Below are 26092 nucleotides of genomic sequence, written 5' to 3'. Positions count from 1 at the left end.
CATAGTATCTATACTGTCTGATGTACTATGTATTTTGTTTTCCCTTTTCCAGTCAGTTCTCCAGTAATGTCTGTCCCAATCTATAGCCTGAAGGTGGGTCCTGTTGGACACAGACTCCATCCTGCACATTTACACACACTGAACAGAATGATGACACTACCCCCAGTTGACTATCTGATTTTAAAAATGATGATGCGATTCTAGGTTTTCTGATTCAGATCCTTGAGGACACTGAGAATTTGATGAAGGTCTTAAGACCTGAATATTTCTCCGGTGATGTTCACCATTATTTGATGCCTGGTACACAGCACTTGTTAAGAATTGTTTTTGTTGAAAAAAATGAAAGCTGCTTTAGGTAATTATTCAGGGGGCTATAAAAGGCATCTTTATATTAATTTGTTTAGTTTGAAAGTTGGAACTGAAGAAGCATGTAATAGTGATCATTTCACATTGCTGAGTAGGTTCAGTCCTTTCTGGAACATCCGGTAGGTACTGATAGGCAGAGACCCTGCAGGGCGGTGTTCGAGAGAGTTCATGCCTTTGACCAGTAGATGGCACTGTTACGCTGCGGTTCAGACAAAGTCACAGGCGCGGGAAAGCATTTGTTTGACAAGTTTATTCACCACTTTCCTCCCCTCCTGATTGCCACAAACACCCAGCTCTTGCATGCAACCCCCAGACAACCTTCTCATCCACCCAGTCTCTCCTCTGAGGTGCCCAGGGTTGTCTTGTAGCCAGTGTGTATAGCTGCTCACAGGAAAATATCTTTCTATTTATTCATAGTTAGTTCGTTGGAACAGGACTGGCTGTATAATTTTCGGGGCCCAGCATAAAATGGTAATACAGGGCTCCTTGTTCAAGACTTATTGAGAGTTTTAAGACAGTAACTGCACAGCATTAAACCAAGTTAAAGACCTCTCAGCCGGCACAGATCGCACACCCATGAAGCCACGGATGCTCAGGAACTTGAAACATCCCTCCCTCTCCCCAGCCACCCTCTGTCCTGCACCTCCCTGTGACATACGCAGAAGGAATTATCACAGCCAGTTACTCGGAATCTTAGCATTGGACGGATTTTAAAAATCATCTAGTTTGGTTGCCTGATTTTAAAGATGATTGGACCAAATTTCCAAAAGATGAAGTGATTCGCCCGAAGTCCCCAGCTGGCTGTGCCACAAACTAGATTCGAAGCACAAGTTCTCATGTAGCAGGCGAGGCGTGCCCTTCCACACACACTAAATAGGATATTTTGAGAAAAGTTTTATATTCAAAATTCTTTTCTCTACAAGAAAGGGCACAGATTATATTGCTCACATTTATTCAGTTCCAGCCATGGGCTTGGTGCCATGCTACGTGTTTTAGATACAATACCTCAATTAATAGCAATGTCGGAATACCATAACTGTTCCTCATTTGTCAAGTTGAAATCAAGAAAACCTGGGGGCAGGGGTTGACCTGGTGGGGGTCCTCACCTGTTTATTTACTAATGCCAGACAGGACTCCGAAACATAGTCTGGAGGAACAGAAACAGGGTTTATTAATAGAAACTGAGTAAAGAGGGAGCTGAAGGAAATTGAGAAGCTGTCCCATGGTCGGTGTGGTCTGTCCTACCCCAGACTGGACTGCAGAATTCAAATCAAAAGTCTCAAATGGAAGGTGGCGAGTGTCTGCTGGGCAGAAGCTGGCAGGGCAGGTGGGAGCTGAGCTGTAGGTAGAGAATGATGGCTGCCCCTCCAAGGACCATCTAGAGCACACGCGGAGGAGGAAGGGAGGGCCTGTCCACCAGAAAATGGAGCCCAGGCATGAGACACCTGAGAAAAGCTAGCATTCAGAAGCCAGGCCAGGCGTGGACACATGGTGAAGAGGGGTCTCTGAATGCAGTACCAGATTCCAGCCTCACATCATCCACCGGAGTCAGACTGCTGCTCTGCCTTTTAAAACCACTTCAGCCACGCTGCTCCCCCCTGACGACAGCCCCATTCAGGAGGAGGGTCAGCAGCCCGGAGTGTCCCAGCTTGGCATGCCATCCACCCACTGCCGTGGAGGTTGTTGGTCTCAGCCACTGGACCTGGATGGCAGGGTGGGGCAGCTGGTGGAGGGAGGAGGCAGGTGTGCCCACTGTGCAGGTTGGCACAATGCGAGGCAGGGGCCGCTGGCCTTGCATTTGAGGCCAGCATCCTTGGCCTCGCGGCGTCCTGCCCTGCGAGTGCACACTGCTGCTCTGCCAGTGGAGTCTGCTGCGCTGGAGGCAGGCTGGGCCGCCTGGGGGCCCACACGGCCCAAGGGACTGGCAGCTCCAGAGCAGGATGGTCATGGCAAGGGGCAGCGGCTGCCGCGGCCCATTCTCTTCTCACCACATCGTCCCTGAGCTCCGGGAAATCTTGATTGGGGTCGGCTCTGCGTTACCGTGGGTCCTCTGACGGCTTCCCAGGTTGCTCAGTTTACCAGGCTTGCTGCTGCCTTAGGGCGTTTTTTCCAGGGCGTTTCCTTCACTTTGAACGTGCTTGCCCCAGATACTCCCATGAAAGCAGGAACGCATCCGTGTCGGCTGGGTCTCCGGGGATTGATCACAGCGGGTCTTGCAGGCCTCATAAGCACTTTTCTCTCAACAAGTGGGAGACCCGGCAGAGTTTTGGGCAGAGGAGTGACATGATGTGACTTAGATTATTAAGGGACTCTTCTGGCTGCTATAATGGAAAACATGCTAAGGAGTTGAGCAGGGAGGGTAGGGGGTAAGAGGCTTTTAGGGATTGGTGTGGTAACCTCGGGGAAAGATGGTGGTGACCCACACCGAGGGGATAGCAATGGCCCGATGGGGAGTAATGGACACACATACGGATATGTCTGTGTTAAAGTTTAGCCTTTTCCTGTGCAACACTGGAAATACGTACAAAATGTGTAGGGAGAAATGTATCATGATTGTGACTCTGTCATCTGTCTTCTGTGGCAGGCACCTTGCAAGAGTTAGGACTTTGTGACCAGGCATGTTTCATCTGTGCTGCTCCCCAAGTCCACAGTCCCCATTTCACATGGAATACCTCAGCTTGTGCTACTCCCCCTGCTCTGACCTCCCCTCCATTCTGTGTGTTCCTCTGTTAGCCTGACTGCTCTGGCTTCTGCTTGTTTATGGGTTCACATACTTAAGGCTTTTGCCTTACTACTGCCCCCTTTGTCCTGTTTAAACCTTTTTGCTTCTTAACACCTACTAACACTGCTTTTAAAGTTCAAATTTCCTAAGGTTCTGGGTGCAGTCGGCTGCACTGTCCCTCTTGCACTGAGCCCATGCACTGGCAGCTGCCAGGTCAGGCACCCTGGCTTGGTCAGTCAAGTTGGCATCAGAGTCAGAGTCACTTTTCCCAAAAGGGATTAAAGCAGTGACAGAGACTTAGCAGATGATGGGCTGCTCTCCAATACTAATAAATAGTGGCAGTTGAATTCTGGAGAGGGTATACATTGTGAAAGAAGTGAGCCTGCCCTGAGGCTGGAAATAGCTACGTGCCCAGCCACTTAATGGCGTTATTCAGCCGTCTGACCTGGTGCGTTTGAGTTGCTATTCTGGGGTGCCACTGAGACACTAAAGGGAACACTTTTCTCTGCAGCTATTTTTGTTTACAACAGACTGAGTAATAACATAGATCATAATGTACTGGCCTGAAAGTAAAGACCTACGTTTCATTCCTGTGTTCATCGTGGCCTCTGTACAGCATTAGACAAGCTAATAAATTTCTCTGTACATTAGTTTCTCTACTTCAGATGAGATACTGGTTCTTTTCTTAATTCAACTCTGTAGACCAGTAAGTAGAGTAAATGTACTTTGAACCTTTAATTTTAAAACATGAGAAAATCTAAATAATCACAATTTCCTGTCAGAGGTTGAAACCCTGTAACTCTGGGGGAATGGTCAGGGCTCATGGGCCCTCACCTCTGTGCTCGCGGCTCTAGGGCATGACTCAGACAGAGTGCAGCAACAGCAGGGTTTATTTACAAAGGGGTGGGCGAGAGAAGGAAATTAGGAGAAAGGCAAGTTTCTAAGGCCACAAATAGCTGTCTGTCCTACCCCACATAGTGTCCACAGTTTCCAGTAGTCCAGACCAAAAGCTACTTGTGCAAAATGTCCTTTTGAGGAGGGCTGGGAGCTGATGGCACAACATTAAGTGATGGACTGGACTCGAACTCATGGTCTCAGCGAGAGGCAATCACAGGTGGCACTGTGAAGGCCTCCGCAGCAGCCAGCGGCCCTATCTCGAGGCAGTACCAGGAGATGGTGCTGGATGTGCGGGAGGCAGGGGCAGTGGCCAGGGGGCGTGGCCGGAGGGTCAGAAGCGGTGGACAGCTCTTACAGGTGGTGCCCTTCGGCAGCAGTGTACAGCTGTTGTGGAGGCCATGGCACGGACCAGCGGCACCTATCGGCAAGTGATGCAGGAGCAGTGTCAGGTAGTCACGTGGTCAGGTGGGTCCATGATCGGAAGCAATGGGGGGAGGCTGGACTCAAAGGTTGTCTTGAGGAGTCAGTCTCAGGCGAGTGTATCGACGAATCTCAGAAGCCTGAGTCTCTGAATCCGTCTGTGTCCCTCTCAGGGAGCACGGGTTTTAAAGTTGACTGACCCATTTTCAAAATTGGTGCCATTTCCAAAACTCAGTTGGGGCCAGTGAAAGCTCAAATCTGATGACCATGATTTTAGAACCATGTGGGTTTTGAAATGTGCTCCTCACAGGTGTGTCAAGTCTGCGTTGCACTGGGTTGACCATCAGATGCCTGGCATGGTGGTGGGTGCCCTCTGCACCGTGGAACCAGGAGCTATGGGGTTCTGTGGCAGTTTTTGATGAAGTTATAAAATGCATGGTGTTCAGGTGTTTTTTGCAGAAGATGACATATTTTATAATCTGTTCACTTTGCAGTCTTTGATCATGACCTTTTGTCCATTTTATTAAGGTTTGCTTGCCATGTTTTTCTTAATCTATAAAATAAGTTCTCTACTGTGTTTCCATGTCCATCCTCAAATTTTATCTTCGTATTTTCTTTTCTTCTTAATGGAAGTAACATTCGTTTCTAACATTATACAAATTTCTGCTCTCCAGCGAAAGTTTCCTTTCGATGTTTGTTGATTTGTTTCCTTCTATACACATGAGTAAAATCCTATAGGGTTAGTCTTTCTCGATCTAACTTATTTCACTAAGTATAGTATCGTTTGGTTCCATCCATGGTGGAGTGAATGGTAAGATTTCATCCTTTTTAACTAAGTGGTATTTGTGTGTGTGTGTGTCTCTGTCTCCACATCCTCTATCCATTCATCTGTCCATGAGCACTTTTATACTCAAGTGATTTTATACTCAGGGTTTTATACTCAAGTGATTTTTCTCTCCACATTATCATGTACCTACCATATGTACTAACCGTTATTACGAGTGCCTGGTATTTGCTAAGAACTAGGTAAAGATGCTATTATCCTCACCAGTATGGGAAAGAATTACTCAAACTGTGGAGTTAATTGCTTAAAAATTGACATCCCTCTCCACCCCCTAACACTTACCTGAAATACTTCAAATAGAACAGGTGAGGATGTGAGCGAAAGGGCTCTTTGGGCCCTGGCAGATGGGCAGTGTATGCACTTGCGAATACAAAGGGGAGGGCAGTGAAGGTGACGCTTTCAGTGTGTGACTGCCCGGTGCTCCAAGACTGCTTAGTGGCCCTGGAACATGAGAATCGCTTGGGAGTTTTGTAAAATCTCTGGTTCTGTTTCCAGAGATTCTGATCTAATGAGTTAACAATGGAGAAAGCAAGAACTTTTTAAGTCTTGGCTGAACCTCATTCTTAGTCAGGCCTGGGGAATCATTAACAGTGCAGAAAAATGAGCATCATTCTTTGACTTACTGCATCAGTTATTTGCTATTGCATTAGCCTATATGCCAGACTGGGAAGATCCACCAGTCTGCACCCAAGAAGATTAACAGGAAGCCTGTTAACATTAGAATGTGATTAGCTCTGTATTGTGAGTTTATGGAACTACTTATTTTGTGTTTGCTTTTCTTGTTTCTGAGTTTTCTGGTTGAGCAACATTTTGAAGAGTCCCATGTAGTCTGTGTTTGTAGTTGACCAAATACGGAGGTGGAAGAAACAATGCAGTGCATCAATGCACATGTCATACAGTGTTTATTTTTCTTTTTTCTTGAAGGAGAGGTCACTTAGAGAGCAGTTTGGGAACAAAATTTATTCATGCTTGAAGTCACAAATTCTTTTAGAGCACCAATGAATTTACATGTTAGAGAATGTAAAATGAGATCCTAATTAACATTTACTTCTTTGGTTTCGGCAAGACTGGAAATACAAGCCATTGGCCAATGTTTATAAAAAGCCTAATATAACTTTATAGAGGAAAACAGTTCTGGTAAAATGTAGGTTTCCCATCCAATTTGCATTGTGGTCTGTGTTCCAAGAATCCAGCTTATTCCCTTTTGAAAATCCTCTTGGCTTCTACTCCTTCGTATACATAAGTCTAAAAGGTGTGAACAAACATAAGAATTTGTCATTAAAATTTTAGGCTAAACTAAGAATCACATTAGCCTTATAGCTTTGAAATGAGTTGGTAGTATACTTGTGGTTGATATACTTTATGTAGATATATAAGTAGAAAAAACACATTTTGGTTTGTACATTTCCAGTTATTTACATTTCCAGTCAAAATCCATGCATTTGATTGATAGCTACATAGATATACGGATACACATATCCTTTCCAATAGGCATGGGACATTATATTTTAAAACAGTAAGATTTGAGAGAAGTTATAGCCTAGTTACTGTAGCTGTAACTCAGCAACCACAAAAATTACTGTGAGGTAATTATCTTTGTCTGCCAAGTAACTATCATCTTTTCACAACTCACCTGGACCATTTCATCATTTACAACTTCTCGGACAGCATTCAGCTCATTTCCATTGTCCACCCGCTTGAATTTTCCAATGAGTTTTTCTCCCTCCATGGTCCAAGTCCCCTATGTAAAAACAAAACAGAATTTTAAGGGTTTTGCACATGTTAGGCATCATTCTGGGCTCTGTAGCTCTACTTTTCCAGTCTTGACAATGAAATGATACTGTCTTTGTTGTACAGATGAGCAAACTGACATACTAAGCCACCCACGGTCACAGAGCCAGGCTTGAATGTAGGCACTGAGCTTTAGAATATGTGCTGGTCACCGTTACATTCATCTCACTCAGTAGTTCGCAAATGGTGAAATTTGGATGAACAAGGCTTATCTTTTCTAATTTTTCATGTTAAAAAGGTGTCCTAATTTTAGTCATGGTTCTAATTGGATTCATGGTGAGGCTAATAACTGTCCTTGTTTTAATTAGGTATTCTAGTAATTAATATTTGACAGTTTAGTTGTCATTGCAAACATATATAATTTAACTAGAAGTCCAAAAAGCATTTTCAAAAATCAATAGAAAAATTGGACTCCCTAAAATTTTCTATCAAACATTGGCAGGGGAGAAATAAACATTAAACAGTACATTTCCAGTGACCTGTGCTATAGCATTATACCATTCTGTGTAACCACTCATTTTTTTCACTAGTGTATTCATTTACCTTAGTGTTTTAATACATTTATTAAATGCCCATTATTTTAAAGCTACATCATTCCAAAAGCTTTTGTTATTGTCAGGTAAGTAAAGTTGAAAGCACTGAACTTGAGATTTCTTTATGAAATCTAAGTTTATGCTAAGTCAGTCTAAGGATGTTTTTCTAGTTCAAATTCTTTACAGATGTGTGTAAAAATAAAAACATTGAAAATCTTTAAACATTCTGCCAACTTGGGTACTGTATTCTGTGGATAAACTACTGACTGTTTCATTGAATAAAAGAGACCATCGTTAATTAAACCATGCAGTGACCAAAGCAAAGATGATCGTAGTATAGAATAGAAAGATCAAGAATGTATTGTTTATAAAAAATGTCCTTACGCAGAGTTCAGTTCCATCTGCTAGGCTGTAATTAAAAGTGACACCAAGTTCAAAAACAACTTCGATGTTTCGAAAGGTGCTCGATTCTTTGACGGTGAATTGATTTCCATTCTGTGAGATTGTCAGTTTCAGATTGTCATGACTTGCAAGCTTCCTTTTCACCATATTAATACCTGTGAAGGGAAATAGGTTGGAGAAAGTCAAAATGCTATAGAATTTTTTTCAAGTTCTGTTTATTTGTTTGTACTCTTGTGGCTTTGCCTGTGCATGGGAACATTCGGCTTGCTTCTGTAGAGAAACTTTAAGCTTGGTCAAGTCCAGGGTACTGACAAAGTATTTTTCCAAAACTTGGGAAAAACTAAATCATTCATAAAAATGTAGAATCTTAGATCTGAGCACTTTTATAATAAAATTACCTAACTTTATGTTTCATTGTTGAGTAAATCCTAAAAAATGTTGAATGAAAGATTCAAGTACAGTCATATTTATAAGTAAATGCAACTTTAATTCCACATATACTGTATCCTTCTGTAAAAACAGCTGCTTGCTTTGTTTAATAGCTTTTAAAGTTTGAACTTCATCATTCTTTCTGTGACATTTCTGTCACAAAAATGGGAACATAAGCACATGTTACAGTAAAATACCTTGTTCTGAGACAATACAAATTTAAACTTTGAATTCCAGAACTGTAGGCTATAATTGTAGATGTTTGTTTTGAGAGAATGACATAAATTTGTGTGAGTACTTTTTCAGCCTATGAGCTGTTAGAATATTGCTTTAGCTATAAGCATCAGTTAAATACAAACTACATAGAATCATGAGATTATTCCCAAAGTTTCATAAGTCAGAGGAAATGATTTTAAATCCAATTTATTTAGAACTGCGATTTTTTGATAGAACACCTTTCCATCACTTTAATATATAGCCTTTGTTTTTCCATACCTAGAATTCATATTTTAAAATCTGGAAGGGAGAGGGACTCATCCCACTGTCATTTTTGACTCTAACCAAAAAAAAAAAAAGGTGAAATTCCAATGATACAATCAGACACTAAGGAGTAAATGAAGCATATCTTGATTTTCTCGTATTTCAGAGGACAGCATACAATAGTCTTTCCTTCTACTCGGGAGGTAATGTATTCTTCCTAATGTAGGAACTTGGAACATGGTTTTCTCTACTCTAAGCCATCCCACGGTGTGAACCCTCCTGTTCTCAACATGAACCATTCCCCAAACCGAGATTTAGAAAGCATTTGAGAAAAAAATACCTGCAAGAAAGCAAAGAATAAGCCACTGAAGAATTGCGTTCTTACCCATTTTCTCCATGAACTTGTCATAGTTCTCATTGCGGTTCACCTTCCAGCTGCCGATTAACGCCATGGTAGTAAGTGGAGAGAGCCAGTGGACAGTCAGAGGCTCAGGCCTGACTTCGGGAATTTATTCTGTTTCTTATCTCAGAAACAACTTTATCTTATGATGTGGATGTTTAAAGTTCAAGAGATCACCCAACTACATTTATACCAAAGCAGTCCAGTTTCTCTGTAAACCTTAGCTTTTCACCAGAAATTCAGCTGCATGAAAACAGCAGCACACCTAGTCTGTCTTACACTTTATTTGGGGGGCACATTTATCTCAAGAACGGGAGTGCATCTTCTGTATGGGTAGTTTTTCTGTGTCCGTGTTCAAAGTGCATACCACGTGTATTGGAGGTAACAATTTAGGATGTGTATCATGTAACCTTTCGGAAGGGAGACTATCAGTGACCGATCCCTGTTTTACAATAGCAATTACCTTGTAAAGTCAGACTTTGTGACCAAATGCCTCTGAAAAGGTAAAGTTAATATGACAGAGATGGAAAATATCTTAGTCTCTTTCTTGTATGTCCTTTGCATTGTGTCTGGGTTGCCAGGAGCTTGGACAGCTACCCTGGCGCAGTGCGCCACGCTCACTAGGTGTGCACTCGGTTTGTGTTTCATTTGTGGAACAGTGATGGGACACTGAGAAAAATATCAAGAGGTAGAAATGTGCCTGGGGACATAAAACTCTCAAAAGAGAACGATAAGCTTTCAGAATCTTCCACGTGCAGAGGAAACAAAAGCCAGGTGTCTGCGATGCCATCGGTCAAAAGCATTCCTTTGCTTTACTCTCATTCCCTCTCATCGCCAAACTAGGTGGCAGGAGCTGAAACTCGGTCTGTGTGTAGGGGAGTATGGATGGAGGAGCCCCAGAAAGGTGAATGAAGCCAGAAAGTCACCCTCTCCACCCCCCACCCCAGAGCAGATCTGGGCTGGTAGAGGAAACATTTATTTTTTAATTTTTAATTTTTTTCATATTTTTTACATCATTGTTCAAATATAAACAATGATTGCTTCCCCCACCTCAGATGTAGCCCCATAGAATTTCCTTCCCCAATGCACCGTGCACCATCACCACAGTCCCCTGTGCGCCTCCCTTCCTCCCTCTGTCCCCACATTTTAACTTCCTGTGAAATGTGCTGTTTTTGATTATTAACTAGCTTGAACATACTGCTAAAAAGGAAACTACTGTGAGTGAACGTGACTGGAAAACTGTGGTACATGTGCAAGGTATTACTCAAGGTTGGGGAAGGACGTAGCGAACACGTTTGAGTAGGACATTGGGGAATAGAATCAAGGGTTATATTTTTATTGTATCCATCAGGCACACTCTTTCAGTTGCCCACTTTATATTTTCTCACTTAAGCACATTAAAAAGCAAACTGCCTTCTACTAGCTCCATTACTTCTTTCAAAATAATGATATAAAACACATCAGAACATACAAAAACAGGGTGGAGAGCAGTCTCAGCATTTTAGGCTAATAATTGATCCTTCCATTTCAGCTCTTGTTTCATGAAAAAATGATTATATTGCATTTGATTTTCCCCTCCTCTGCCAAAGATAATGAAGACCTTATCACTTGGGAACCATCCCTTATTTATTGTACTTTCCACTTCGAGAAGTTTATGGTTCCTCTTAAGCTACGGGCTAAATAAGTAGTCTGTCAGGTAATCCACTGCATATGTTGAGCTGTGAATTTAAAAGACTGCAGGTGATGGAACTAATATTTTTAGATTAGAGAAACAGGGGTGTATGTCTCTGAATAGAAGTGTTCTGTGGGCTTTAGAAACAGAAGGACTTCGGTCTCAGCACTGCCCCTCTCCTCAGGCAGTGACCAGGACCTGGACAGATTGCTCAGTCTCGTTGAACCTCATTTTCTTCATTTTTAACATGAGTATATTAAGACTGCCCAATACACGGGCATCAAGTACTCAGAATACCTTAGTTTGTCTCTCTTCCCCTGAGATAGAAACTCGAATAGCAGTAATGAACTGTTCGAAGTATTCTAGGTCTTAAAACACTTGGATATTTGGTACAGAAAAGCCATCTCTTTCATATATTTGTTAGAAAGCCACCTAACAGTTGCATGGCTATTCTGTAACTGGCCCCAGTGGTCAGCTTGGGGCTGGGTATGATGTGGATTCGCCTGGTAGGGATAGCAAGACACTATAGCCCCTTCTGGGAGTGCATCTTTCTACTCTGTTCGTGTAGCAATTGAAGCCAAAGTCCCTGACTCAGGCAGGAAGAAAGTTGAATGGCTTCTTATTGCTCTTCACCCAACTGTGCTTCCTATGCTGACCTCGCTCTCCTTCATGGTCCCCTTAAACTTCCCAGGAGGAGCAGAATAGGGTCAGATAAAAGTGACATGACTCAAGCAAACCTGCTAACAGAATGGACGTGTTCACCGTTCACCCTTCCCTGTGTCAGTGGCAGTGACCTAATTTAAGGTCAGTTTGAAATCGCTAGTCCTCTGTATAGTGGCTTCCTTGAACATTTTTAATGAGCACAGCAAGTTTTTAATACTTTTTCTGTCTTCGCTTCCCTAACTCTGTACCTCCTCAATTCTTTACCTAGACCCCATCAAGAAAGGTTATCAAGAACCTCTGCGTTAGTTTCTCCACCCCCCGCTCCCTTACTGATGACACAGTTGCCTTACCAGCTGAGGGCAGAGCCCGCACTTGACTTTCTGCTCTCTGATCACACCGGGGGACTTAGTGTCCAGCAGCTTGGGAAAGTGGGGAGCTTGTGTGTGCATGTGCGAGGTGTTGTGGAGGTAGCAGGGCATTAAGAACATGAGGTGTCAGGTGTACATCATACGTCAACGTCCATATACATGACGTTCACCTATCGAGGTCCAGTTTTTTTACCATAACGTGGATCCGTTTTATCTAACTTACCCACTCTGCCTCCCCCTTCCCTTCACATAACTGCTGTTTTGGTCTTGAAGTCTGAAAGACTTTTTAGTTTATTAGCTTGCTTTGTTCATTTAGTTTCTCTATCACATATGAGTGAAGCCCTAGGGTATTTGTCCTTCTCAGTCTGACTTCAGTAAGCATGATGTCCTCGTCTAAGTCGGTCGTGTTGTTGCAGATGTCCGGCTTCCATCTTACGTGCAGTGGTTGTATTCTGTCACGTGTCAGTACCGCAGCTTCTTTACCGGTCATCTGTCTGTCGTGGGCACTTAGGTTTTTCCAGCTCTTGGCTGTTGTAACAAACGTTGCTGTAAACATGGGGGTGTGTGTACCCAGGAGTTCATGGTTTCTTATTTTTCAGGTAAATGCCAGAAGTAGTATCTGAAATCATGTGGAATTTGTTTTTAATTTTATAAAGACTCTCCCTACTGCTTTCCATAATGGCCGCACTGGTTCACATCCCCTGAGCAGGATTTCTCATCTTCCTCTCCAACACTTGTTTCTTGTTTTTTGGTTACTAGCCAAGGAATCCCATCGTATGGCAGGAGGGAACATTTGTCTAGAGTATTTTGTAAAATCTTACTTATGGGAAACAACCTTGGCATGACTTTTCTAATCACCTCAGAAGCCTGTTTTTCAATCCCAAGAAATTTAACTTTTACAACTCAGAAAAAAGCGGTCTCTTTTAGGGCCATATGCAAGGAGGATTTGAGGACAGATAGAAAGAATAACGAAGCATTAAGGTTTCTTCCCAATCCTTGCTAGTGAATGGAGAATGAGGGCGAATTCTCAAGTGTGCCTACCACGTTTATTTTATTCTGCTTTAACCACATGCCTCTAAATTTTGGGAGCATTAGGAGCCATTAAATTGTCTTAGATTTTACTCCTGAGATGGCTGGTTGGTTTTCTTCCCAAAAGGCTAAGGAGTTACAGCAGCACACGTCAGGGTTTCTGTGTATACGGGTGAGCGCTGGAGCTCATTATCAACAGCCATCTTAGAGCATCCACACGTGTCAGCTGAATGACCTCGCATTCCAGTGTGAGTCCTTCCTTCATCTTCTGCCTTAGCTCTGCAACCTGAGTCTATCCCCAAAATAATGAGGTCTCCCCACTTCCCAAAGCAAATTGGGTGGGAGGTTGCTCATCTTCTAGGCCCCTCAGACCACAAAGGAAGAAGGGTTTGCATTATGTCAGTTCCTCACAGCCACGTCCAAACCATCATGGTTCTTATTTTAAAGAAAATCTTTTCCTTTGAGGTCTTTCCTCATTTGGCTATTGACCTTCAGCCAGCTTATCGTTGTTGTCTATCTCCTGTGCCCATCTATGTTTTCCTTTGAGATCATTCCCCATTTGGCTATTGACCTTCCAGCCAGCTTATCATTGTTGTCTATCTTCTGTGCCCATCTAGCTTTATCTGTCATCTATCACTGAAAATCTAGACTCCTGGCTCATCATCTGTGTCCTGCCAATGTCTCAGGGGACCTCAAAGTCCATGCAGATAAGCCTCCCGACATGCTGGCCCCGCTCTCCCTTTACCTCCTCATCACCAGAGACCTTTACTTGGGCTGCGCTTTGTGCACTTACAGGTGGGGCTGGAGCCTGGGATGGACTCTGGGATTGTTCCTCCAAGGGGTCTAACCTGCCTCTCACCACAGTTTTGCATCCGCTCAGCTCCTTCATGCTCTCCCACTTGCCCATTTGACTCAGCCAGAGCTTCAGTCAGTGGTTGCCCCTATTTTCTCCTAAATTGGAAGCCCCTCTTGGTTTATTTACATTCTCTACCCATTCACTATTCTTCTGCCCACAGAAAGCCCCATCGAACTTCATTTGTTCTGACCCAGCTGATGTTGCACATGGGCGATCCTTGGTTGTGGCGGAATCATCTGCATTGCCTTGGTACCAGTCAGCAATTCCTCGCTCCTGTCAGCGCCATACCTTCCGTCATCCCCTCCCCCGAACCTGCCCCCCGCCGTCCTCTACCCACTGCCCCAGCCCATGCCTTTCCAGATGACCTGCACGTTCCTCCATGGGGAAGTAAACCATGAAGCAATCCCCTCACTTTGTATCTTGTCAGTGACAGTGTTAACTGTTGTTCCTTTCTTTGCCCCTATGAATTCTTTCACCGTTATTCACTGAATGTGTGTTGGAACTCCCACTCTAGCCTGGCACCTCAACTGTAGCATGAACACGTACGGTTTCAGGGAGAGGGCCGGCCTCGCTGTCCTGTGCCGTGCATGCAAAGGTTTTCTTCCTGATTCTTTTTTTTTTTTTCCAAAGATGTATTTATTTATTTATACAAGCACTGGGTACAGTCGGAAGTGCAGGAGGGTGAGAGAATTCACCAGAGCCAGAGCGGGGAGCAGAACAGGCAGACTGACGAAATACACTGCTGAGGGGAGCAGCGGGCAGCAGGAGAGGTCTGTGCAACATGTGGGACCCTCGCCGGTGATCGAACCAGCACTGCAGAGGCTGCGGGCAGCTTCGCAAGCCAGCGCTCAACCGCTGCACCTCCGGGGAGGCTCTCTTCCTGATTCTTCATCGCACCCTCTCTCTTTCCCTCCTGTTTGTTTATTTGGGTGAGTTGAGATCTTTCTTCCTTCACGTCAGGGTGACTAGGTTTTTTTGCATCTTGAGAAATGAAAAGAACTCTGGTTGGATCCTATGACATGTGCAGAACCTACTTTGTTTTCCACTTTCCTTTGAATAGCAGGGCTTTGTTGAGAAAACACGCTGCACTTGTGTCTGTGTTCACACCCTCTGCGCGTGCCCGGCACGGCTTTCATGCTCAGGACTGCGCCGAAGCTTCTCCCCAAGGCCGCTGCTGAGCGTATGGATGGCAAATCCAGCGCCCGCACCTGGACCCTGACTGTGTCGCCTGGTGTTCCATGTCACTGACTCCTCCCTCTGTGAAAGGTCTCCTTTTCTTCCTTGACTTTATTCTTTCTTGATATTCCTCTTCTCCAAATGCTTATTTTCTGGATTTCCTCCAGTAGCTCTTCCTTAACTGATTCGTTTTTAAGTTACATCTTCAGATCTGTTTTCATTTTGCACAGTCTTCCTGGGCCCATTCCGTTTTCGTGTCTTCAGTTTCCATCATCTTGGTTCTAGAATTTCCCCAGATCTCTCTTTTGCCAGGTACGTCCTGTATGTGCTGCTCTGTCTGCACCTCAAACTCCTGCACATGCTGCTGGAAAGGACCTTCGCTTCCCCAAACGTGTTGTCTCCTGTAATGTTTTGGTATCGGCGAACAATATTAGCATCCCCAGACTCATTCTCTCCTATATTTCTGGCATTTCATTTTACTAACAAGTCAAGTCTATTTTTACTTCACCCCCTTTGTCTGTCTTTCCAGGTACTCACCTGTTCTCTCCTTGACTCCTGCCGTTATCTCTTAAATGCTTTCCCCTCTTCCAGGCTCCCGTAATCCATTTTGCTTAGAGAATAATCTTTGGGCAAATCTGCCCATGTCCTGTCCTTGTTTGTGACCACACAGGAGTTCCCTCTTGCCAGGCGCAATTCTAAATTCGTTACCTCTCCTGTTCCCCACTTGCTGTTCTCTGCCTGAGGTGCTGTGACCCCTCAGCTGCCTGGTCTTGGTTCATCCTTGTTCCTCTACCTGGAACTGCCCCCTCGCCCACGCTCCTCTCGGCCGGACTGGTGTCTGCGTAGTGGCTCCAGTGGCAGCAGCGTAACCCTTGACTCCATAGGCACCTGACTGGGTGGCTCATAATAGGCTGTTCACCTGTTTGTTTCTTCTAAGACATTTTCAGACCTGAAAAGGGAGGAGAGAGGACACACATGGGTATATAGCAAGCGTATGTGTCCTGGTCAGAGCTTTTATACCCTTTAGAAATGTCTTCTTGGGCAGGCCTCCCTGGTGGCACAGGGTTAAGTCTCAGTGCTATCAAGCTATGGCCAGCCACTGTGGCATGAGTTCGATCCCCGGCCAGGGAGCAACCCACATGGTGCGGCAGTCCTCTCCTGTTGCATCTGCTGCTCTCCTCAGCAGTATCTTCAGTCCATCTGCCTGTTCTGCTCCCCGCTCTGTCTCTGGTGGATCCTCTCACCTCCTGCCCCCACACCTCTGGCCTACAGCCCAGTTCCTGTATGCATAAATAAAGAAAAATACATCTTTAGAAAAGGTTTCTTGGAAAGCATGTGATCAGGCCCTTGAATACTGAGTAGGCCTGTTGCCTTCTCTGCCAGTGTGACATGGCAGCCTGTCTGATCCACGGCCTCACTGGTGAACCCCCATTTGCAGGCTGAAAAAGAAAGCTAAATGCAGGTATGTGGTTCCCAAGCTGTCTATTTGGTAGCAGAAGACTACAGGGACTATGGCCCTGTGATGAAACAAAGACACTTTTCATCTTGGAAGAAAAGAGTGATGTTGACTAAGTCGTCGTTTTTAGACATGGCAGAAGTGAGCTTGAGAAAATTTGGGAAGCGTTACTGACTTTAGGAATTTCATCTGTTGGCTTTGCTGTTCCAAAGAGAATCACATTGGGTGGGAAGACTACCATGAAAATAGGTGATAACTGTAGACATTCTGGAAAATAGGGCAAAACACAAAGAAAAGTAAAAATTACTCCAGGGGCTCATCTCCTGATGTAATCAGTGCTAGCATTTATAGATGTGTATGTGCAACATCCATGTATATGCAGCATGTATTTACACAGATAGATGGGATCATACTACATAGGTTGTTTTGTAAACAGAGGATTATGTCCCACTTCATTAAAAATTCCTCTAAATTTTGAAGATGTTTTAAAAAATTATAGGTTAATGTGCTATTAATGTAAGTAACTTGGAAAATATAAAAAGGACACAGAAAAACCATTGAGGATTTATATTTCAACTACTGGACAAAATTCCTATAATATTTACATATGGTCCTAGTTTTGTGTCTGTGCACGTTTGTACATTCACACGTTGCACATACATGTGGATGGATGTTCACAATCCCTGTGTACACACATGTGTACATACCTATGTGTATATTCATGTGTGTATCTGGACACATATGTGTGCATGTTTTTGTTGATAAACCACACACGTATCTTGATTTGATTACCTTTTAATTTTTTTTTAAAGATTTATTTATTTATACAAGAGCTGGGGTACAGGCTAGAGGCGTGGTAAGGTGAGAGGATTCACCAGAGACAGAGGTAGGAGCAGAACAGGCAGACTGACGAAATACACTGCTCAGGGGAGCAGCAGGCGAGACAGAAGAGGTCTGCCGTGCCATGTGGGTATCTCCCTGGCCGGCCAGGAATCGAACCCATGCTGCAGAGGCTGCGGACAGCTTCATAGCGCTGTGCTCAACTGCCTGTGCCACCAGGGGAGGCCCTCCTCTCATTTTAGAAGGTTTCATTTGAGGTTGCAAGGATCCCTCTGGAAGAACAGACTAACTAGATACTGTTGTAATATTGCTGAGAAATGACTAAAAATAAAGATGGTGAAGGTGAGGTTGAGAAAAGAGAACCACAGAAATGTGGGAAGACCTGGGTGACTGTCAAACTGGGTTTGTGAACAAGACAGTTGCTGCTGCCACATCACAGAGAATGGTATCTCCCAAGAGATCAGGGCATAGTCCTCCCTTGTCATCTGGCTCATGCATATGGAGCCCAACCTTTGAAATACAGATAACAGCGTCAGTCAACCAGAAACTGAACTTTGTCCCCAGTGAAGTTTCTCTCCCTTTCGGTAGGAATTTGCTTCTGAAATCATGTCTTGTTTAGGAAATAGGTATTTTTTTTTTCATAAGCTCTTTCCATGATAATTTATTATTTATATAGATATATATATATATATATATATACACACATTTTTTACATCATTGTTCATTTGTACAATATATGCTTGTAAGCACATTTCCTTTAAGGTGTAATCCCTGTAAAGTTCCCACCACCAGTTCACCTGTGCACCATCACCATAGTCCCTTGTGCTCTTCCCTCCCCTGTTATGATTCCTGTACCTCCACCTCCCTTGAAGAATGTCTCTGATTTATAGTTGTCTGCTAATTTTGATTTTTTATTCATTGTTATTTTTTTCCTGATCCCTTATTTGGTTCCCCTATATTTCTCGTATAAGTGCAACCATCTGGTATTTTTCTTTTTCCTGCTGGTTTATTTCATGAGCATAATTTCTCCTAGCTCCATCCATGTTGCTGCAAATAACATGAGTTTATCTTTTTGATTGCTGAATAGTATTCCACTGTGTATATATACTGCATCTTCTTGGTCCAGTCATCTATTTTTGGGCATTTAGGTTGTTATCTAACCTATTATAAATAGCGCTGCAATAAACATAGGGGTGCAGGTATCCTTTTGATCTGTTGTTTTTGTGTTCTTTGAATAGATCCCTAGTTGTGGAATTGCTGGGTCATATGGTAGCTCCATTTTTAGTGGTCTGAGGAATCTCCACATAGCTCTCCATAGTGGTTGGATTAGTTTGCACTCCCACCAGCAGTGTAGGAGAGTTCCTTTTTCCCTACATCCTCTTCAACATTTGTCGTTGCTTGTTGTTTTTTTTTTAAAGTGGTACAACAAATGTGGCAATTTTTTTTAAAGATTTATTTATTTTTATACAAGAACTGGGGTACAGGCCAGATGTGCGGGAGGGTGAGAGGATTCACGAGAGGCAGAGTGGGGAACAGAACAGGCAGACTGAAGAAATACACTGCTGAGGGGAACAGCGGGCAAGACAGGAGAGGTCTGCTTCACCATGTGGGATTCTCACCTGCCGGTTGGGATCGAACCCGCGCTGCAGAAGCTGCAGACAGCCTTACAGCATGGTGCTCAACCGCCTGCGCCACCAGGGAGGCCCTGTCATTGCTTGTTTTTTAATATGTGCCATTCTCACTGGAATAAGGTAGTAATCTCAATGTGGTTTTGATTGGCATTTCCATAATAAGTGATGCTGAACATTTTTTCATATACCTGTTGGCCAGTTGCATTTCCTCTTTGGAGAAGTGTCTGTTTAGCTCTTCAGTCCATTTTTTGACTCGATTGTTTACTTTGTTTTTGCTGAGTCTAGTGAGCTCTTTGTAGATCTTTGCTATCAGTCCCTTGTCAGTTGTATTGTGTGCAAAAATGCTCTACTAATGATTAGGGTGTCTCTTTGTTTTGGTTATTATGTCTTTTGCTGTTTTTTTTTTGTTTTTGTTTTTTTTTTTTGAGATGTAATCCGAGCTGTTTATCTTTTCTTTCACTTTCTTTGTTTTGGGGGATGTGTTTTAAAAGATGTTATTGAGATATACGACATGTAGTGTTTTGCCTATATTTTCTTCTCTATATTTTATGGTTTCAGGTCTTCAATTCTTTTATCCATTTTGTCTTAGTTTTTGTGCATGGTGTGAAGAAGTAGTCTAGCATCATTCTTTTGCATGCAGCAGTCCAGTTTCCCAGCACTATTTATTGAACAAACTGTCCTTGTTCCATTGCATATTCTTCGCTCCTTTGTCAAAGATTAGTTGTCCATAAATATGTGGGTTTATTTCTGGGCTTTTCCATTAAATTCCACTGGTCTGTGTGTCTGTTTTTGTACCAGTACCATGCTGGGAAACATTTGAATAGAATCACGCTTTAATAACTTTGAAATTTAATGGCATGCCAAACACTCAGCAATCAGGATATTCTAAAAAATAAAAATAAATAGTAATGCAAAAAACATGATCAACTAGATAAGTTTTTCAATAAAGACAGCATTAGTACAGGAGATACTCATTGTCTTGAAGTGCACTGCCAGCAACCCTCATTGTCCCTCCATCGTGCATCTCTCTATTGAAAAAATCCTCAACAAAATTCTCATTTGCCATCATGATACATGATAGGTATGTTGAAATGTAGGCTCTATGGATACAACTCACTTTGAATGTATTTTGTATATGATTGCATAGCCTGAATTTCAGATTTAAATTAGTCATCCATCCATCCATGTCCATACCCCATCCACCCATTACTTCTTATATTCAGTTATTGGGGTTGTGCATGAAAGAGAATCAAGACAATCTTCAAAATCTAATATTAACTCCATTTTAAGAGTTGGTTCAACTGAAAACTGTGAGGCGGAAAAGCTGGGAGTGTTCACTGAGAGGCCCTGAGCACACAGTGACAGGTAACGATTAAGGGAGCCACGGGCATTCTCCTCTCTTGTAGGAAATGTCTCTTCAAACCTGCCACATACCACGGCTTTGCTCTGCTGCATCCCCGTCTCCGTGGGGCTAACCTTGTGAGATGCTCAGAAGCAGCTCATCCAAGTCCTGATCCGTGTAAATGGAGTCTCACCTTCATAGGTGAGGTAGAAGGATGAGCTTGGTCCTGTTCAGAGCAAAATTAAAGACCTTCAGGTGTTGAATTGTCTGTTTCGTTGTAAAGAGTTCTGTACTGCTTCACCCTCCCTAGGTACGTGGTTAACAGAGGAGTCAGTTAAACTTCGTCTTCAGGGATACAGATAGGCTCGTGCTTGTAGGCATTGAGATTTTGGTGAGATTTTGCATGGTTTTTAAGCTGATGTGTTAAAAAGAGTAATTCGGGCAATGAATGTGTTTAGCTTACTTCATAGAGTACTGTTGACTCCAGTGATGTGAGCTGTTAGAGATAATTTTCAAAAATGAGTTGAAGTACTTTTACTTAATTGTGTAACCAGGTATAAATTAGCAAATTTCCCATAGTTGCTTGCAGTGTGTTGCTCTGTAAAGTGTCCTGTTGTCAGCGGTGGTCACCTCTGTTCTGGAAGCAGAGCTGCTAGTGCATTTGTCTAATAAACCAACCTTTACCATGCTGGTCACAGGGGAATTTTCTAGAACTGTTACTGCTTGGATTAGTGTAATTTGGATTTGAATTATAGTGCAAACTATTATCTTACTCTGTGGCATATGTCCTATGATACCCCAAACTCCAAAATCTTAATATTTAAAAAAATGATCCATACAGTATAAAAACAGCCACATAAATTGAGCTGGATTTCACGCTGTGCTGTTGTGCTAAACATATATTGTCTAAAGAATTCTTGCAAATCAGTTCCTGCTGCTATGCAAATGGCCCTATTTAAACTGAGTTGAAACAGCCCTCCAGCTGTGAAAGAATGTTCAAAGAATGGTGTAGGGCCCAGGGACATCAGGATGTCTATGGCCCCAGTAGCTGAAAGTGAAAATGAACACTTGTTCCAACGTCCATTATTTCTAACAAACGTCTTCCAAAAATGGGAATTCAAAAAACACGCACAAGTTTGCTTATTTTTTATTACCATTAGCATAATGGTAGGGAAGAATACACTGTAGTTTCAAGCGCGGAATGAGGCAGTAGCAGCCCGTGCCCTCAGGGCCCGCTGTTCCCAGGATGCGCTGTGGCCGTCTGCTGCCAGCCCCTGGGATGCTGTGCTGGGGACTGTCCGCTCCTCACAGACATGGTCTCAGCCCCTCTGCATAGGGCATGCTGGAGATGCCGTGAATTGAGGCCAGTAGGAGCAGCCCTGGGGGCCTCTCCACCCACTTGTGTCTCACTGACACACGTCTCCCACTGTCCCCTCTGCTTGGTCAGGGCTGCCTCGGCATCTCCACCAAGCTGTCAGTGCTGGAACACGTGTAGTGGGGGATGGTGCAGCTGCCACCTTTGGGGAGGGCTATGCAACAGGCAGTTCCAGGCTGCAAAGCAAGCCACCCCACTCTCGCCCCTAAAGACCCAGCAGGCCCTACAGTGTCAGAAATAATCTATGATCACAACAGACGCTGTGTGCGCTGTGTGCCAGTGTTCCCTCCCCACCGTGACCCATTCCTGGCCAAAGGTGGTTTGTCTTGGGATCAAAACATGGAATGTCCTCGGTTGCCTTCTTGGTGACATTGCCCCTCAACTAAACTTTGAGAGGGAAAAATATGTTTGAAGAGGATCTGGCCTAAGGAAACACATAAAACTATTTTAGGGTAAAATGATAATATAACACTGAAAAGTACTTGGTGTTATATTCCTCCCTCCACCCCCGTATCTAAAACTGTTTTAAACTGTTTTTTTGGTCCAAGTTTTATATGCTCTGAGTCATAGATTCTGTATCTTTATAACTAGTTATGTCATTTACTACTTCATCTGAGTTTAAGTATATTCTTTTATTGGGCCACTTTTATACACAAAGTAAATGACCAGCAGAAACTAAGATAACGCTTTTGGACTCATCCAAGCGTTTGACTGGGTGACTTTTAGACAGCATTTCTCAGCCTCAGCACTATAATACTTGGTTGGGGAGATACTCCTGTGCATGGTAGGCTCTTTAGTACCCTGATCTTTACCCATGAGATGCCAGCGACACCCTCCCTCATAGTTACGGCAACCAGAAATGTCTCCAGACATTGCCAAATATCTCTTGAGGGGGCAAAATCTCCCCTAGTAGAGCCTCTGGTTAACCACCATCATGGTCAGTGCCTGTGGCTGCTGCAGTGTCCCTTGGAGCCCCCTGGCCAGGTGTTCTGTCTCTGCCAGGGCCCAAGGCATGTCAGGAGCAGGTTTTGATGGCATCTGATTATCCACTGCATCGGGCCCTCACTTGAGTCACACGTCTTTGAGTCTACATTGTGATTATTACATTGGAACGCCCCCTGGCCTGCGCACAGCGTCTGTTGCGATCACAGATTACTTCTGATGCTGTAGTGCATGCTGGGTCTTCAGGGGCGAGAGCGGGGTGGCTTGCTTTGCAGCCTGAAACTGCCTGTAGCCCTCCCCAAAGGTGGAAGCTGCCCCATCCCCCCACTACACAGGTTCCAGCAATGTTCCCCCAGGTGAAGAGTGCCCTGCCTGACACCCAAAGAGACCGGCCAGGAATTGCATTTCCTTCCTCTTGGGGGAGGCATGAGAGCCAGTGAACTTTTCTTTTTAAGGGATTTCCCATAACTCTAACCTCAAAGAATCTTACTAATGTGGGCCTCTGAATCTCCGTAGGGTTTACCCCTCCCCTCTGGAGCCTCCAGCATAGATGCCCTTTCTTATGCATCTGATAAATATGATATTGTCAGTGGAGTTGAGCAGTAAGATGTTATGTGATCTGTCCAGGTCCTATATAGTCCTTTGCATGGGAGAGGTAACAGCCCCGTAAAAAGACCCTGACTAACCATTGTGGTGTGTCCTGTGGGCGGGACTTGGTATTCCTTCCCGCTAGAGATGGAATCTGCCGCTAGTGGCTGCCTGTCAGGTGCAGACGCCATGTTCTTCCACTCCCGCAAAGACGCTGCTGCAGCTGCTGCAGGTGTCATTGGCGCTGCTGCTTGGCTGCCTTTGTGGTTTTGTCTGATTTTACAGGGCCCACACTGATGGGCTTCTCTGGGGACCACCACTCCTTTGTGTTTCAGATTTTTAAGTGTATCATTATTAGCTGTCATTTTCATTCATATATGATAGTATATTTAATTTGTTACTTTTGATGGCAGCTGTGCTGTTAGATTTTGAGGCTTCCATTTGGACTTAAAAGTCAGTGGGAACAAGAGACCAGTGGCCACACCTAAGTGTGACCTGGGGCCAGACCTTTGTAACCTGACCACCGTGAGGGTCCACTCCAACATGGCCCTTGAGGGTTGGTGCCCGTTGGGAACTGTTTCCGGCAGACCCCTAATAGCCTGAGCGTTCTCTTCCCCTTCTTGACCCAGTTAAGTGACTGTGCACTTTTTTAAAGGCAGGACCGGGGAAATAACACTGTGCATGTTCACCATGGTGTCGCAGCTCCTTCCTCGTCAGGGTCTGGCCTCTCTTTCAGGCAGTGGATTCCGAAGATGGGAACCACGTCGGGTCTGGAAAGTGCACAGGACATTGTGACTTTCTTGGGGCATCTGCCCTTTTCCTGATCATCCATTTTTCATCAATGTTGATGGTAGAGCTTGGACAGCCTCCCTGTCGGCTGTCAGCCTCGCTGGTCGCCGTCACGTCCTGTAGGTCAGCCTCTCCTCGTGTCCTTGACGCTCGGCGTGGTCATGATGTGCGCACCTCACTGCTGGTGCGTAAGTGTGGCCGCCTGGCCTTTGTGCCATGTCAGCATCACCTCCTTCCATTGCTAGTGGGGAGCTCAGGTCTCCACCAGGTTACAGAGCCCCGGCCTCGAGAGCGTCGTCACCCACATTTCTCAACACTAGTGTCTCTGACACCAGTGACTTCTTCATCACGTTGGTGAGCGTACTGTCTTGGGGGGCTTTGAGGCTTGGGAATGAGCCAATCCAGATGGCCCTATTCCACATCCCTGGTCCCCAGGATGCCAGGGCCCTTCCCAACCAGGGTCCCAATTTGCACCTTGTACCTGCCAGCCTGGAACTCGGCCTTCTCCAGAGCTCTGCTGCCCTTTCCATTACGTCACGGGCTCAGGCCCTGGCTTTGGGCCAGCTGCAGGGGGTGCCGAGCTCTGTATGTGCCACCAAGGACGTCCTCCGATTTTCATTCTTGGCTTTATATCGGTGAGCCAGCACCCTGGGCTTTCCTTGTCTCCCTCCCGTGTGCGGATAGCGTTTGGCCACCGACTCGGGGTTCTCCTGCCCTTTCAGTTGCTGCTCTCCTCAGTTTTGTCCAAGGGCTGAAGTGCTGCACCCGGCAGTGCGTTTCCTCCTGGTACCCCCGCCCAGCGCACACCGTGGCTGGTGAGAACTCGCGGCTGCACTTCCCTCCTGCAGGTGCCCTCCCCCCACGCTGACCGGCTCCTTCTAGATCCACGTCCCAAATCCCGACTTGGAGTCTGCGTGCTTGGGCCGCTCCTGAAACTGTTTTGGATTGGATTCTTCGTGAAACAGACTCTGGTGAGATGGAGAATTATGTGGGGGCACTTTGGACCTGGGAATAATCTCTCTAAGCGAGGGAAGCAGCCGGATTGGGCAGAGGGAGAAATGGCGCTGTGATGCAGCAGCAGCAAAGCATCCGCCAGATCCATGTGGGGTTCTGGGACTGGGGTGGCACCTGGAGGTCACCCTAGTGCACCTCACCAGTCCTGGATGGGGTTGGCTCCTGGAGAGGGGTGTCACCCAGCACTAAGCCGCTCTTGTAGGCCCAGCGCTGCTGCTGGTGAGGATCTCTGGTGAGAACCATCAGCTGCAGCACAGCCTGCAGGTGGGGAACTCCGGGCGATGCCTGATGGCTCGGTTCTAAAGGGGTCCTGACTGCGCACCAGAAATAAGACCGCAGCGGAATGTCTTCCCCCTCTACCGCTCCCTGCGTGATGCAGGGGATCTCCGCTCCCTCCAAGGGCTGATGCTCTGAATGCTTTCTAACTTTGTGTACTTCACCCATACTTAATACACTGTGAGCGGTTTCCCATGTGGTAAATATATTTGAAGTGGAAAATTGGGTTTTCTGTATCCTAAGTAGCAAGATTTAATTCTGAGGCAAGCTGTTTCCCTGCTGCTGTGTGGCTTTTTTCTTTTTGATAAAAAACTCTATTGTTACAATTTATCAAAGAAACCAGTGGCCTCTGCAGGCCCATCCAAGAGGAGGTGTCTCTTGCAGACATATCTTGAGTCTCTTTCCCTCCACCAGATCTTCCAGATGGCTAGAGAGAAGCTTGTGGATTCACGCTGAGGTTTCTGCATAGTGCTCACTTGGATCGTATTTGTCTCTAACTCCTGGAAGGCTCGCCGTATAGGAGGACATCCAGGCCCCCCGACCCAGGGCCACCATTGGGGGTTCTTGTACTCTTAGCTTGGCCTCAGACTGAAGCAGACCTAAGTAAGGCCCTGTCTCATAATGTGACCATTGGAGTTTGCTGTCCAGACTGAGGAATTACTTACTAATTCAAAAGATTTAATCTTTGCCTAGAGTTTAAAAATGTATGCTTCTTTGCCAAAATTGTATTTAGGCATTCTTGAGCAAAAATTATTAGCAAGACAAACACCTGTGTTTTAATCAATAGATTT

General features: G+C 44.7%; 1 protein-coding gene and 1 long non-coding RNA gene across 3 annotated transcripts in view; one reads left to right on the top strand and one right to left on the bottom strand.

The window, feature by feature from the left end:
- Positions 1–26092, top strand: part of LOC119243598 (uncharacterized) — a 56866-nt gene that overhangs the window by 17844 nt on the left and 12930 nt on the right. The gene's annotated exons all lie outside the window — the stretch shown is intronic.
- Positions 6427–9336, bottom strand: FABP2 (fatty acid binding protein 2). The gene is made up of 4 exons (XM_037509518.1): positions 9270–9336; positions 7958–8130; positions 6883–6990; positions 6427–6494 (listed from the first exon to the last, which is right to left on the bottom strand). Exons 1-4 carry the CDS (start codon positions 9334–9336, stop codon positions 6444–6446), a joined length of 399 nt encoding a protein of 132 aa, XP_037365415.1. The 3' UTR covers positions 6427–6443.

Source organism: Talpa occidentalis, unplaced genomic scaffold (assembly GCF_014898055.3).
Source record: "Talpa occidentalis isolate TD23 unplaced genomic scaffold, MPIMG_talOcc4v2.1 talOcc4.13, whole genome shotgun sequence".
In the NCBI taxonomy this organism is placed as follows: domain Eukaryota; kingdom Metazoa; phylum Chordata; class Mammalia; order Eulipotyphla; family Talpidae; genus Talpa; species Talpa occidentalis.
The sequence above is the reverse complement of the archived record's forward strand: the minus strand, read 5'-3'. Positions and strand labels throughout refer to the sequence as shown.